Genomic DNA, 15,926 nt, shown 5'->3' with positions numbered 1-15,926 from the left:
GCAGTGACTCACCACTCCGGTTTCAAAACAGGCCAAGGACGGGGGCAGGGCGGCAGTTAACGTTAAAGGCCTTGTTCAGCTGGGTGTTTCAGCTCCCCACACGCAGTCACGCCATGCATTACTTAACAGCAGGATTTCGTTTGTGCGACAAGCCCCTAGAAACTGCAGGGACAGGCACAAATCTCACCATTCTCATGTTAAAAGATACGTTACTGCAGCGCAGATGAATTAACCGGTAATAACTGCAAAGAATAAGTTGTTCTGAGAAAATTTAAGACAGATTAAGTCCATATAAACAAACGTGGGAAGGAGTACATTTATCCTAATGACACAGAATAAAGCTTGAATGTATTGATCCTCATTGTAAACAGTAACAGTGATCCAGTGGTTTACAGTTTATCTACTACATTCAGTACATCCCTGCCGTGCATCTTTCAGTAATCAAATATGCTTTTGTTCTTGACGTCCTCGTGGTCTTAATCCATGTTTTGCTTGTTAAATATTTTGAACCATCCATAAATTTACATTTTTATTAACCGAGTAGCTTAAGTAATGTTATGGCCAAGATTGTTTCTCCTTTTTTTGTTAACAGGACAAAGACTTAAAAGCCCTTATGTCCCACCTAATAGCCATTTTACCCTTTCCTTTGAATAGACTCCACCCAGCCTCCTGCAAAGCAAGCATTTTCAAAGAGCCACAACTTGCTTAGGTTCATCCTCCCTTGCGAACCCTGTGTCCTTAAATGTAGCTCAGTAATGGCAGGCCTTGGGAAAAAAATGGTGTTTACACTGGGACAACATCCAGCAACTTGCTGATGACAACATCTGATGACAAAATATTGACATGACTCCAAAGTACACTCGTGAAAAGGTCCGCCTATACTTTCTGGGTCTCTGGTTTTGGTTAAAATTCAACTGAAACTACTTCCCCTTCACAAAACTTTTCAGAATAAGACTTCCAACATTTTGAGTTTCCCAATGCATTTTTTTTTCTTTTCTTTTTTTGAGCTCACAAAGTAACAGCTGTAACTTAAAGCCCCCTCCTGAACTCTGTACAAATTGATGCATTTTCAGAGTTTTCACATCACATAGTTATAGGTGGAAAGTGTCTCGCCTATAACACGAGTTTAAGGTGCACACCGGTGAGCATGTCTGGTGACATCACAACCAAACCTGTTCCAAGAAGTAACTCTGCAACATATTTTTTAGCTTGCTTTGCTGGGCAACTTTCACTGATGTAGGGGACATCTTTTTATTGAGGAATTAAACTTTTGAAAATAAAAGAAACAGAAATGTTATAGTTGGTGTCCAAGTGATTGGGTGATACAAAGTTAATGAAATATTAGACCTTAACTGTGTTTGCAACTAGGAATTTACACATATAACACTGCCAAGGCAAGTCACCACTACAGAATACAGAGTACAGTGTTGGTTTCTTTGCTACAATTTGTACTCTTTTACAGATGTGGCAGGAAATTACTTTAGTTTCACAAATAAAAAAGAAGTGACAATAAATAGCCAGACTACTGATAAAATATCTAAATATAACATTACCCAAACATGTGACATGATATAGTCATATAGGAACCAAGTAGTTACCATAAAAAGAGAGTGTATACTTTTAAGTTGTGTTACAGATCTACTTAATGTGGTTCTTGAATTCTGAAATTCTGTTTTGCTGAAAGATAAAGGGATTTGTTTAAGAAACTGGAACCAAAACAGACCAACAGTGATCACAATCAGAATCAGCTTTATTGTCAAGTATATGAAAACAAACAAGGATTTGTGCTGTGCTTTTTTCTCTTTGTTCTCAATGTACTTAACAGAATAGACAAAAAGACAACAGCAACGTAACACAAACAATAACAACGTGTACAGTGTGTTTAGATTTATATTTGCAATGCAATGGTGCAGAGTGCAATAAATTGCAAATAACAGATGGATCACTAGTTATATATACAGTATATGCATGGGATATTGACAGTATTATGTATAATATAGAGACATGCACAGCAAAACAATATATACACCATGCTTTAGTTCAGCAGCAGGATTGTGGATGTTTGAGTTATATATAATTCATCATCATACAGTTAGGTTTTCAACTGCAATATACTTATTACTCGATTATAATCTAAACAGGTATATTAAGTATGGTGTCTTCTTCATAAAAGCGACCACTTTTCTTATTCCAAAGAACAATGCAATTTTTTAATAATCAGTGTGAATACATTTAATATTCTTATCTGATTTACGAAATACTATAAAAAATATTTAAGTGTTAAAGTTGTAAATAAAAATAAACAAATTAGTATTTCTCCCCTAATTATTATTACTGTTAAAAACAAAAGTAAAATCATAATGACCATTTAAACCTAGCGTGTAATAGATATCTTAATTCGTCTTTTGAACCGTTATTTGATGTCTGCAACAGCCCCCGACATGCACGGTTGCGTTAGCCTAGCTTAAGTATCTCTATACTGCCCTTTAACTTGTTGAAAATCTACTTTAACCGAATATGCAAACATGAGACAACTGTGAGTAACGCAGTTTGTAATGTGGCCAAAAAGTCATGGACAACACACAGAGACACTCACTGCCACAGTTTGGTTTTATGTTTACGTGTCGTTAACGGCAGCGGCACAATTATTAACTCGAAGACTGTGTGGAGCTGCTGGCTGTTTGTGTTCAACCTCTTCGGCCGACTGTCAAAAAAAAAAGAAAGCTGGCAAGCGGGGGTTGATCTCGCGGCGGTTACACAGTGCGGGAAATTAACGTTAACTCAAACGCCCCCTGCTCAACGGATTTTACAACGGCTGTTTTTGGCTGGCTTTTACCCACAGTCATGTGATTGTAACGTAAAACCCCTAACCGGAAAACACCGACGGACGACCCTCTCTCCGCTGCCAACGAATGCAGCGTTTACAAGGAACAGTTGAAGCTGCTGCGAGCCCAGAGGACGGACGAGTCTCCGGTAACAAACAAACAACGGCGACACGGCAAACTCCGCCAATTTAAGGAGCGCGCAGGTACGGTTGTTTTTAGCGACATACCAGCCAGTTCGTTTACTTGTGTTGTAAAATTAGTGCGCTACTCGTGTGTGCTTCGGCTAATACTGTAATTGTCACGGGGAAGTTAAAAGAAACGCGTTCGTGACCAGCCCCATCCCCCTTGCGTCGCTCGCTCTCTTTCCTTGTATGTGTGTGTTGGCCGCGCGCAAGCGCGCACGTCCGTTTTCTCGCGCTAGCAATAGCAACCGAGAGAGACCCGAGGCAGGGGCAGGACTCAGTCCAAGCGCGCTTGTGTTGTACGCTCCGTCTGGGCTTCTTTATGTACTCGACGTATAATTTTCTGTTCTCTGTAATGAAATGCTTTATTTCTGTAGCGTGTTTACCTTCCTCGCATGCTTCCCTCATGGGCACTTGTACGGTGTATTTTTTTTTTAGAGAATCTCACTACGGAAGTAACTGTTCCACGTGTCTACATCACAGCGGGGGCGGTGCTACATTGTTACGAACAACTTAGTATTGATTAAGACGTACTCTATTGGCTTTCGAGTTGCTCGATTGCGGTTAAATAGTACTGTTATCTTACAAAATCGCGTAAGTGAAGCCCCAAATTAGACTGCTTTAAGAAAACAGGCGGATTCGGAGGCTCACCGCGATTTCTGGTGTTGCAGAAACCCGCAGCATATAGAAATAAATCTTACAATCATACCTCCCAATTGACGTTCTTCAACATTGTCTTTAGGGAACCAAGTGAAAAGGTTATTTATTGAGAAAGAGCAGTCAATTAATGACTGAAGATTCTGATACATTAATGATTTCTGGTTCTCTTGTGGGTTTAGCAGCTATTAAGGACAACATTTGCCTCTGTCGTGTTGCTTTTAGTTTTCCTGTGCTGCTTTGTAAACCGAAAACTAGTGAACATAAAATTAGATATATAATATACACGATGCATGTCACTGTACTCAAAAAGCAACTATGATGTTGTGATAGAGTAGGTACCCAGGATCAGTGCAACTATTAATAAGACCATTCATTGATTGTTAGGTATATAGCAGTGCTGTAAAGAGGACATGCAGCTGTAGCACACCTAGATAAAAATAACCTAGCAGTAAAATCATAAAAATTATGATGTTCATTTTTTTCCATTTATTTTAGAGACATGGTTTGAATTCATGACTGTTTTGGAGACCATGGTGGTTTGGAATTGTGAGGTATTCTGAATAAAAAGGACAGATCGTCACTGACATAGATGGTGTAATATTGTGAGGTTAGATATTTAAGGTAGTGGGGCCCATCTTTACAGAGAAGAGCAGAAGAAATATAAACTGGAACCACAGATTGTTCTGTACTGTTATTTTAGCTTGTTAATGTCTAATGTATGATGACCAAATTAGGGCAAAATACTTTTTAAGAAAAGTTATTATTGATTCATTGAGTGATCATTCATTTCACCTGTAATTGACTGTAAGCTGTCTGTTGTGAATGAAGAAAAGTGAGCAATTTAGCAATGGTGGAGGTTGGATTTAGTGCTGAATTGTAATTCTAGCAAGGTGTATCTACCTAGTGTATATTAATATTACGTGTGACAGAATCAAAGGTGGTCTATATTATGATTTAGTCTTCTGAGCCTTCTGTGCCAGTTTTTATTGCAGAAACTCTAGCATGTTCCTGGTGTGCTGCAATGCCAGCTTCTTTGCACTCTGACCTCTGAAGCAGATGTGCGGAGGGCTTTTGAATGCTTTTTTTGTGGTGCTACACATTCTGATCTGTATGAGAAGTTAAGTGGTGAGGTGTCCCTTATTGTCTGCTTGCGTGATGTGGAGAACTGTTGTAGAAAGGAGATCCACATGGTTATCTACTGAACAGGGCTAGAACCAGTTTGTCTTAGGAATGTGTGTCGACACCCTTAACCCTGGTCATGTGATCGCCCAAAGCCCTCTCAGTCCTCTGGTGACCTAGGGTCAGCAAAAGCTCATCTCATTGGTTAGATGAAGCCGCAGAGCTCAGAAATGCTCCTTGAGTTTGAATTCCCAGGAATTACTCAGAACTGACTGCTTCAAAAAGTTAATTGTACACAGACAAGAGCTGCAGATATAGTATATAACAGTTAGTGCACTTTCACCGTAGGACACAGTTTTTAAAAGAGCTCAAATGTGTTATTCAGACCTGAAAATTATATGTGGTTATCTCCTCCAACTTTTAAAGGCTCAAACATCGTGGAAAACATAACATCAATTTAAAAAGCATGAAATTTCTACCTACCAGGATGTCATTTGAGGCCCTTTGACTAAATTTTTTTGTGTCAATGTTTGTTTGTAGTATGGTGATATAATTTTTAATTTCTCCATTAAATATTATGAGTGGAAACCTTTTTCAGAATTATGTATTAATTAAAAAAAAGGTTTTTGTATATGTTCCTCTCTCACACATTTAGTAGATGAGTTTCCTGTTATAGGAATTTAAAGGTGTATTTTTGTTAAAATATACCTGGATATATATATCCATCACCATAGAAACACAGCCTTTGTTAGACATTTTGCAATTTTCATGATTAGGTTTTGTTGTTTTCTCATCAGCTCAGGGTAGCGTTTTTGAGACTGCCATTAGAAGTCAGTTAGGGACTCTGAGTACAAAGCTAGTTTGAAAACTTCAAAGGCAGCCAGTCAGTCTGGATAAAATTGATTAAAAGTGTCTGGTCTCTGAAGTTCATTCAGAACAAGAATATTTTTTCCATGCGTCTGATGTTCTGGATGAAATTTAAATAAGAAGCCGACTTGTTTTTCCCACGTCTACCAATGTACAACACTCAATATCCACAGGAGTTCAATACAGTTAGCCAATCAGATTAAGATGTTTGGATTTGCTAAATCATACATTTGATAAGCATGCGTTTCTGTGAATTATTGCTTGAGAAATGATCTCCAGTGTCACTAAATGATTCTTTATGGTTGCGTCAAGTTAGCCTTTACAGGGTCGTTAGATCTCCACCGTCAGCCTAACTCTTTGTGGTCACAATACACTCTGGTCTGCTTCCAGACAGGAAACTTACTGTCGCTTGTGTCTGTGTGTGTTTTTGTGCGTCTTTGTGCAGGTTGAAGAATGGAGTTGGCCAACCATGGTCTTATCCTGCTGCAGCAGCTTAACGCTCAGAGAGAGTTTGGCTTCCTGTGCGACTGCACCGTGGCTATAGGAGATGTCTTCTTCAAAGCCCACAAAGCTGTCCTCGCTGCCTTCTCCAACTACTTTAGAATGCTCTTCATTCACCAAGACAGGTATAGCGGGAGAGTACTAATAGTTGTATCAGAGAAATAGCTCAGAAGTCCCTCAGTGATGACAATTTGCATTCAAACAGAATAATGCAGATGTAAAATGAAAAAACAACAACAAAAAAAAGTGATAAACAACTTGTTACAGGTTTTTAATTATTCAGACATCAGGAGTCCTCGCTTGAATCTGTTGTCTTTCCTGCTGAAAACGGAAACTTGTTGCAGCATTTTGCTGTTGCTTTTTAAAAAAAAAAAAAAAAAATCTCAGGTATCATTTGATGTTAACTGACCATATTCTGTATGTATTTTAGTGACTGTGTGCGTCTTAAGGCTACGGACATACAGCCAGATATCTTCAGCTACCTCCTCAACCTGATGTACACAGGCAAACTTGCCCCACAGCTCATAGACCCTGCACGACTGGAGCAGGGGGTCAGATTCCTGCACGCCTATCCACTCCTGCAGGAGGCAAGCCAGTCTGTGTATTCCCACCCCGAGCAAAGCATCAACCTCTCAACCTCTCTCTATGGCATCCAGATCTCTGACCAACAGGTTGCGCTGTCGGCCAGACTGCCCAGTCGGCAGAATCTCTCTTCACCCTTTGATACCGAGCAGGGGAGCTCAGAAGGAAAGTATCCAGCCACGCCGCCTACTATTTCATACACAAATTCCTTACCACCAAAGCAAGCTTCCTCACCCCCAGATGTGGAGGCTTCAACTAGTGGTGCAAAGCCTATGGTTGAGGACGGGGTAATGGATATCCTAAGTCCAGACGGTTCGTCAGCAGGTGCCATCCTCCATGTAAAGCCCAGCATAATGAAGCGGAGTTCCTCCTTTAGGAAGCATTACTCCTGCCATCTCTGCAGGAGTCGATTTACCCAGAGAAGTCTCCTGCGAGAGCACCTCCTGCAGCACACACAGGCTCTTCAGCAGACCTCGACTGAGCCCAGCAATTCACTCTCACCTGTCATAACTAAAGAGCACGGCTTACCAGCTGAGGGAGTTCTAAAGGGAAACAAGGCTGGGTCAAGTGGCTCGGTTGCACCGACAGCGGTCGAGATCATTAGCGACAGTGAGCAAACCCCTGTTTCAGGTACCAATTCAGACTCTCCTCGAGCAGAGGTGTCCACTTCCAGCTGGGGAGTGGGAGGGTTAAATTCTCAGGCCGATACGCCTCCTCCTTCAGATATCGCGGACATCGACAACCTGGAGAACACAGACGTGGAGCGGGAAGTGAAGCGACGGAAGTACGAGTGCTCCACTTGTGGCCGCAAGTTTATTCAGAAGAGCCACTGGCGCGAACACATGTACATCCACACAGGAAAGCCTTTCAAATGCAGCACTTGTGGCAAGAGCTTTTGCCGTGCCAACCAGGCAGCCCGGCACGTGTGCTTAAACCAGGGGGCCGACACATACACCATGGTGGACCGGCAGAGTATGGAGCTGTGTGCTGCAGGTGACGACAGCAACCAGATGGAGGCGATGTTTATGGGCTCATCGAAGCCTTACAAGTGTAACATTTGTGCAACTACGTTCTCTAGCCCCAATGAGGTGATCAGACATCTGTGTTTCACCCAAGGGGGATTAGTGGGGCTGCAGGGAAACTCGGGTGCAGGTGCGCTGCTCCCACGTGAAGAATTTTCCAAAGATGAAGGCTCAGATTTGTCCAACTCTGTTACCCCACTAGAACCCATAAAGACTGAGGAAATCCTCGTAGAATAGTGCCAAGGCTTGTGCTTCTGTCCTGTTTTTGAGAAAAAAAAAAAGTGTGTTATCTAAATTATGTTCAATAGGTAAGCTAAAGGTGAAGATAGTCAGGTGACGTATGTTTGAGGCTCTCTTAAACTTTATTTTTTTAAAGGTGCAGTGTTTAGGCTCGATAAAACAATGTTTAAAGTAAATACGCTTGCTCTGTTTGGAAGAAAATCAAATACGTGACATTTGGCTTGAGGCTTGACTACCACTGTTTTGTGTTATCATTTAATTGTTAGCGCACATTGGTATTATATCTGACATGTTAGGGTGTACCACACTCTCATGAGCTACTATTGTGGTGAGGCAGTTTCTTCTCTATAAAAGGAAGAGGAAGCCGAGGCAGTTCCGGAGGAGACAGCATGTTGCAAGATGAGTTGCCTGTGCTAAATTTGTGAGAGGTGCAAAGTTCTAACAATTCCTCTGGACGTGCACAGTAGAGTCGCTTCTACATGTCCATAAATGAGAGGCTGATTTCACAGATCAGGCATAAGAATTTCCGGCTAAAAGCACACAAACCCGAGACAATCTGCGCTCTTATTTGAGTAGATTCTTAATATGCATCAAACTACATTTGTCTTCCATTAGTCTACTTGTGAGGGCTTGGCAGATTGAACACCTCGACATGTAATCATTAATTCTCAGCAACGATTTAGTTTCCTTTCTGTTCTGCGGACTGTGGTTGAGGTTCCTGCGTCAGTCCTGTCACGCCACATTAAAGCACAATTTCTTTTCGCAATACGTGTTTGGCCACTGAGGAAAAAGTCACAGGGAACACATTTCATCTGTCTACAGTTGTGCTGCTTTGATTCGACTCATCTTTCTTGCTGTGTGTGAGTGTGTGAGACATTGTATAACTTTTTAATAACTAGGTTCTGATTTGAAGAAGCAACATGATCCATTCAGACACGCATACCTAGATGGAAGGCTGTCCTGTACAATATTTTACATCTTGTCTTTACAATTAGCCTGGGTCATCTTCTAAAAATCCTTATAATATTTGTTTGTAACGTTTTTATTATTATTTTATATACTCTGCTATACTTACAAAGACGACATTGTATTGAAAAGATTTATGTATACTAGTTGAAAAATCGCTTTTCAAAAACACACACATAAGGATGACCGTGATAAATATCTTTCTCCAAAAATTAGGCTGTGATTTAAAAATTAGGTTTTAAGCCTCCTTAACTTGCCAACTTAGTGCTCACTGTTGATATATTTTAAAAATCATTTTGTGAAAAGGGAATTTATTTGGGAAGTTGAAGGGTTGTTTTGTTTTTTAGTTGTTTGTTTTCTATTCTTTAGTTCTGTCCACATTAGAAAAAAGTAGTGGCACCAGCAATTGTGATTCATAGAAAAACTTTGGGCTTGTTCAAGCTGACAGTGGGATATAGGAAGAGTTTTGATTAACATGAAGTTTGCAAGATATACGAAGTAACAGGGTTATGTAATTATACGGAATTATAAAATGGGCTTTTCACCAATTCTTTGGGATATCCAAACACTTTGTATGTACTACTGATGACTGGAACTTGTGAGACATCTTTTGAATAAGTGTGGAATAAATGTGAAGCTAGGAAAAGTTTTTACTCCTTACATAATTTCTCATCCTCGAGTATAATAAGCTCCACTGCTGTAAATTAAATGATAAAGTTGTTAACAAGCGTATATTTTCATTTCTCTATTTCAGAACTGAACTTTATTTTAACTGTGATTAAAAATCTACTCGTAGAAATATCTTTAATTTCTGTTCTTTTTTTTTTTTTTTTTAAAGTATTGCAATGAAGTCAGTGCAGGGCGGCGTGTAAACATGTCTCTCTAAGAGGAAATTATTTGTTACAAAATTGCGTTTTTTACTTTACTTTTAATAGAATCTGTGCTTCCAAATTTCTCGTTTTCTCCAGTTTTTCCCGTACCATTTCTCAAGAGGGTACAAAAACAGAAGCATGCTGCACGTACTGTTATCTTGCTCCATGACACAGTATAGTGGTGGTGGTAGTAGAGATGAATTTAACAATTTAGAAATATGGGGAGAAACTACAACTGCCAACTAAGGCACACAAAAGTTACACTGCCCGTGTTGTAAATGCATTATTTTAGTAATTAATGAAAATGCTAAAAATGCTCATCTCTAGTGTGTTTAACATGCTTAGTCTGTTGATAGAGCAGTTTTCTTTTACCCCCAGCTTAAAATTTGCTTCCATCTGTTTTTCCTTCCTGAGTAGTAGAAAGCAGTTGTTGCTTTGATGCAGTTAGCCCAGCCATGAGCTAGATGGAGCTGTTTCTCCTTGCTCAGCCCGAATGAAGGGGAACGCTTTCAAACTTAAACAGTTAATTTATTCCGATCTGACTGTGTGGTTGCCAATGACATAAACGACCTATTTTGCCAGGAGTTGTCTTCATGTCAAGTTTAATTATCATAAAAGCACAAATGTCTGTGAATATGTACTAGTGCAAATGTTCAGTCTTCTAACAGGGAGCGGTTCTTGCATGACTGTCTCAAGGGAGGCAGTTGAAATGCTGTACTACTGACTTTTATTTCTCTGAGCTACATTGATGTACAGAAAAATGCACAGCTTAAAAAAAAGGAGAAAAAAAAGATTAACCCTCCCCAAGGTTGAAATTGTGCTTTAGACACATCGGTCTTGTAACTGAATGGATGTGTTTGCGTGTCTCAGGAAGATGAAATTTTTTGTCTTTTCCATTTTCTGGTTTTGAGATGATAATTTCACTGAGGACTCCCCCCAACCTAACCCATGAAACCTGACTGCAAACAATGTTAGTCCCCCCCTGTGCCCATCAGACATCTACTGTGATCAATCTGTATTCTCAGGAATGTGAGTAACTTTTCTGTATAAACTTTTTTTTTTTTTCTGTGAAGAAAGAACAATAAAAACATTTCTTTTTGATGATTTTGTCTTGTTTTCCCCACCAGCAGAACTTCTGGATGACACATTTTATGTCACTACTACTGATTTACCAGAAATGCATAATCATCCAAGTCCCAAGAAAGGATGTGTCATTTTCAGTGAGAAACGCTTTGTGAAACATCCAAGTGATAAAACATGTCGCTCGCTGAAAACGCCACATCCAGATGAACAGAATGAACTTTCTGGGGTTCCATCGTAGAAGATTTGAATAAGAATTTTTAACTGTAGACTTGTTACCACTGATTTTAAGTCCAGTTCTTGTGTAATGAAACCCATAAATTACTGTGGCGCCTCTGTCCCACATTCAAGTTGTGTGAATGTGTGTGTGAATGGGTGAATGACTGAATGTAGTGTAAAGCGCTTTGGGGTCCTTAGGGACTAGAAAAGCGCTATACAAATGCAGGCCATTTAATTTGAATACTTCAGTCTTTTCTCCCAGTTTTCCTTCAAAAATGGCTTCATGACAGCCACCTTTTTACTAAGATCACTTCTGATAAGGCTTCAGTGAACATTAGAGGGATCAACTGAAGAGCCAGATGCATGTCTCAGTCGTCTAGTTTTTATATGTAGTCTTCTTTAGTCCTCTGCTTGTCAAGCATCCTCATTTTTTAAGGACATTCTGCACACCATGCTGAGATATACCACATTTTAGCTTATAGCTCTTTGGGAATCACCTTGTTTGTGCAAACATGCTGTTTTATGTCTGTCAAACTGTGTTATATCTGGTATTTTTCACAGATTCGGGTAAAGAAATTAGACTAAAGTGTGTGGTTTTGTGACAGGCTGCTAGTAAAGTGTCTAAAGATGGAGTTTAAACTTGGTTCTTTGCCAAGTTGTCTGTTATGCCTAGATAAAACAGTGGTTTGTCCCGTGAGTTAGGTGCCCCTTTATGATTGAATGATTGGTGGTTACTGTAAGTGGTTTGCTTAACAAACTAACTAAACCTGTGGCACTGTGGACCTAGAATCCAGTGATCTGAATTCAAAAATTGGTGAGACCTGCTTTTTGGAAGTGAAACCATTTGGCATGTCTTCTCTGGCACACCAGAACTGTGCTACAATTGTGTTTTCAGTGAGAGGTGTATAAAATCAAGCAGCTAACCATGACCTCTGTCTTTACAAATACTTGTCAATCACTATGTGGTGCTAAAGAGCTGTCTGAAATTCAGTTGTGCACCACACAAAGTTACTCGGTGGGGTGTCTGAGTGCTGAGTTGTGCTTGTGCGTAATAGTCACAAACACTCTCCTGACTCACTGACTCCACATCTCTAAACCTCCTCTGACTTTAACTTCAGCATGAAAACTGGGAACTGCGAGCTCCCTCTTTGGATGTCATCACATTGACATTTTTCATTTTTTATCATGAATCCCATCTCATTGTTGAAACTCATTTTTGGCTGGGCCTTGACCTCTTCTGTGCTGTGCCATCCGCTTTGCCAAAGGTTGTAGATAGGTAGGCAAATCTACACATATCATATTATTGTGAAGATGAGCGTACTCCCTAAAATCCTCTACTTATTTCAGAATATCCCTCTACCAGTACCTGTAGGTCTTTTTCTTACCTTAAAGAAAATTATTACCAATTTTATTTGGCAAAATCATCGCCATCGGCTTCGGTTAACTCTATTATATCTGCCATTTGACAGGGATGGGCTTAAGGGTCCTAACTTTCAGTGGTACTATTGGGCTGCACAATTGCGCATGAGGATATACTATTTCTCATCTGATCCACCTCCGGCATGGGTTTACATGGAACAGTTCTTACTTAATTCAGAATACTTTTTGGCAGGTTGCCACGACCTAACAGTATAAACACTACAACAGGGATTCCATGGTGTAATGGTTAGCACTCTGGACTCTGAATCCAGCGATCTGAGTTCAAATCTCAGTGGTACCTGATATTTGCGAGGTGAAACCATACTACATATCTTCTCTGGCACTTTGAATTTCTGTATGAATTGTGTTTTCAGTGAACGCCGTATAAAATCATGCTAACCATGACGTCTGCCTTTACAAAACACTTGTCAATCACTAAAGAGTAGTACTAAAGAGCTGTGTGAAATTCAGTTGCACACCACGCAAAGTTACAGAGTAAAAGTCACAAACACACTGCTGACTCAACAACTGTACAGCACTAAACCTCCTCTGTCATTAACATCAAAAAACAAACAAACATGAGCACCGTGGTATGGGTTTCCATGGCTGAACAGCAGCTATGTGTTTTGTGAAGTATAATATTTATGTCTTCCAAAGTAAAGTTTTAAGCCCCACTTGTTTTAAATCTGTAACATGTGTAACAGCAGCATGCCATGAAAATTTGATGATAACACGTGCATGTTCATGGTCGCCAAACAATTATGTATGTAAACAACACTTATCTGACTAAACTACATTGAGCTAATGCAGATTTTATTCTTATTTTATTAGTGAGGAGAGAGGATGGAACCAAAAATGCATTTATCCCCGTGTTCTGTGTTGATGAAAATCACCCAACAGGAAAGCAGCTGGGCATTCATTTGAAACCAGTTCACAGGTTGGGCTGTGGTTCCCCCTCTAGCGTCTCTGCTTGAACTTTCAACTGTGAACCTCTTACATCCAACCTTCCCAACTGCTCATCTCGCAAAAGACAAAATGGAAGAACCCAGAATGTCTTTTTATACCTGCTCACGCTTTTTCACGCTTCCCTCACAGGACGCATTTCACACTTTGGCCATCCAATCAAGTTGTTGACATCTAATCATTCCTGTCCACCCACACCTGATCTTTCTACTTCGATCTGAGTTACAACACTTCCAAACTTTTAAATCAATATATTTTCTTTGTAATTATTTTTATTTGATTTTGTTTATTACACGCACTTAACATACAAGTATGTCGAATGGAAATCAGCAACTGCGCGGGATTATTCAACTAGTGGTGAGTTACAATGTGCCAGGATGGCTGAGCGGTCTAAGGCGCTGCGTTCAGGTCGCAGTCTCCCCTGGAGGCGTAGGTTCGAATCCCACTTCTGACAATTGTATCTTTGCACTTCTGTCTTACTGGTACTCATTGGTCTTTGATCAGTGGTTGTTGATCAATGGTCATGAGAATTTGCATAATCATGATGAAGCCCACTGTTCCTTCAGGGGGCTGGTTTCAGTCATTATGCAAATATACTGTTTATAAGATTGGGGAAACCTGCAGTCAGCTGAGACTGAAGAAGTCACTTGGATGAGTGACGAGACGTTTCTCCCACTGAAAACGCTACATCCAGATAAACAGAATCAACCTTTGGAGACTTCTTACTGTTGTGACAAAATACACTTGAAACTGGCAACTATGAGAGTTGTGCACTGTTCATCCCTGACAGCAGTGGATTTTGTAATCATACACAATGTAACAACATTCTAGATAATTGTAATAAAATTCACTAGAGGGTGGATTTGTTCACACTGACACTGATGTGCTAAAAACCTGATTTTGTGAAGTCAAAACTTTCAGCAAGTTGAAACAATCTTTATCTTTTACTCCAACTATCCCAAAATAAGGACTGGTCCTTCCCATGTGATGGTATTAAAATATGAAAGGCTGTCATCATTTCAGATGTTTACTGTGTAAATGTTTGTTTGTTTGAATGTTTTTTTGTCTCTCTTTTTTTGTTTTTTTACCTTGCCTTGCTTGGTATCATTCTTTTCAGCACAACCTCACGTGTCTGAATTTACAGTTATTTTTTCATTGACATACTGTATTAACACAACTGATCTGAAATCACACAAAAACATAAAATCCTAGTAGTAGTTATGTTTTCTTCTTACTGTAAAAACCACAGACATGTGACATTAGAAATTCCAAACAGCACCTGCTATCATCTTATACATTCAATTCATGTTGTTGTCACAGAATTGATATGTCAGGTATACCTGACTCTACATCCCACAGAAGCCTCATCAGCCCTTCTTTGTCTTTTTCATTCACTTCAAATATTACATTTCTGCCATAACCTCGATAACAGCAGCTGTCTGGAATTTTTACCGTCACCACAATGCAACTTGGCAAGAGTTAGGATGGCCGAGCGGGCTAAGGTGCTATGATTAGGGCACAGTTTCTCCTGGAGGTGTGTTTTCGACTCCCACTTCTGTTCTGTTTCACAAGTACGCAGTATTCACTTCTAAGGTTGCACCTTATGTGAGACACCCTTATTAGTGTATCCACAGACGTGCTTGTAGCACACTCCTTATCCGTGCACTCTGCCGGCTTCTGTACTGATGGAAAGAATTGGTCTAGCCCCTCTTTTGTATTAGAGCCTACAGGGATGACATGACGATCATAACAACAACAAAACCATGTACTAGGCCATTGCTACAGAAGCTCCAGGAAAACACTGAATAGGCAAGAATGGAGTTTAAGCGAAGTAAATCTCGCAGCATCTCCATCCTAAAAGGAAAACTGACAGCCGAGCAATTCTATATCAGTGGAGAACCAATTCCAACAGTCTAAGAGACGTCCATCAAGCGCCTGGGACGGTGGTATAATGTAGACCTCAATGATACCTGGAACTTGAAAAACTAAGGCAAAACTTGGCTAATGACCTCAGGCGGATTAACAACACTGCACTCCTTGAGTGAGGCTTGAGATGTCACTCAAGGACTCCCGGGACCCCATAGTGAGGGGCGCTGCTCCCACCCTAGCAACAGGGAGGAAGTGGACCCCAGCCACGTCTGTGCTACAGGCCAAATTGGCTCTGAGCCATAATGACGTGGTGGGTTGCGTCCAACAGGGCAGAGAAGGATTTGGTCTTGGCAACCTCGGTGGCAACAGGCATCTGTAACCGAACGTCAAAAAAATGGTGGTGGAGGAGGTGTGTCGAAAGGAGGAAACAGTAAGACACGCCATAGCGCTGGCCAAGCAGGCTCACTGGATGAATTGGGAGAGTGTTGAAAAGAGGAAACTCTTATGGAGTGAAATCTGGTGAAATCGTTGGGACCTGAT

General features: G+C 40.3%; 1 protein-coding gene and 1 non-coding gene across 2 annotated transcripts; both read left to right on the top strand.

Annotated features, from left to right (window-relative positions):
• Positions 1–2,413: 2,413 nt before the first annotated feature.
• On the top strand, positions 2,414–8,754 carry zbtb2b (zinc finger and BTB domain containing 2b). Its single transcript, XM_040017762.1, has 3 exons — positions 2,414–3,028; positions 6,099–6,279; positions 6,585–8,754. Exons 2-3 carry the CDS (start codon positions 6,107–6,109, stop codon positions 7,993–7,995), a joined length of 1,584 nt encoding a protein of 527 aa, XP_039873696.1. The 5' UTR covers positions 2,414–3,028; positions 6,099–6,106; the 3' UTR covers positions 7,996–8,754.
• Positions 8,755–12,782: 4,028 nt separating this feature from the next.
• trnaq-cug lies at positions 12,783–12,855 on the top strand. Its single transcript has one exon. It is a non-coding gene; the product is annotated as a tRNA-Gln (tRNA).
• The last annotated feature ends 3,071 nt before the right edge of the window (positions 12,856–15,926 follow it).

This window comes from Simochromis diagramma, unplaced genomic scaffold (genome assembly GCF_900408965.1).
Source record: "Simochromis diagramma unplaced genomic scaffold, fSimDia1.1 OVJJ01000802.1, whole genome shotgun sequence".
Taxonomy (NCBI): Eukaryota; Metazoa; Chordata; class Actinopteri; order Cichliformes; family Cichlidae; genus Simochromis; species Simochromis diagramma.
This window is presented reverse-complemented; position numbering and strand designations above follow the sequence as displayed.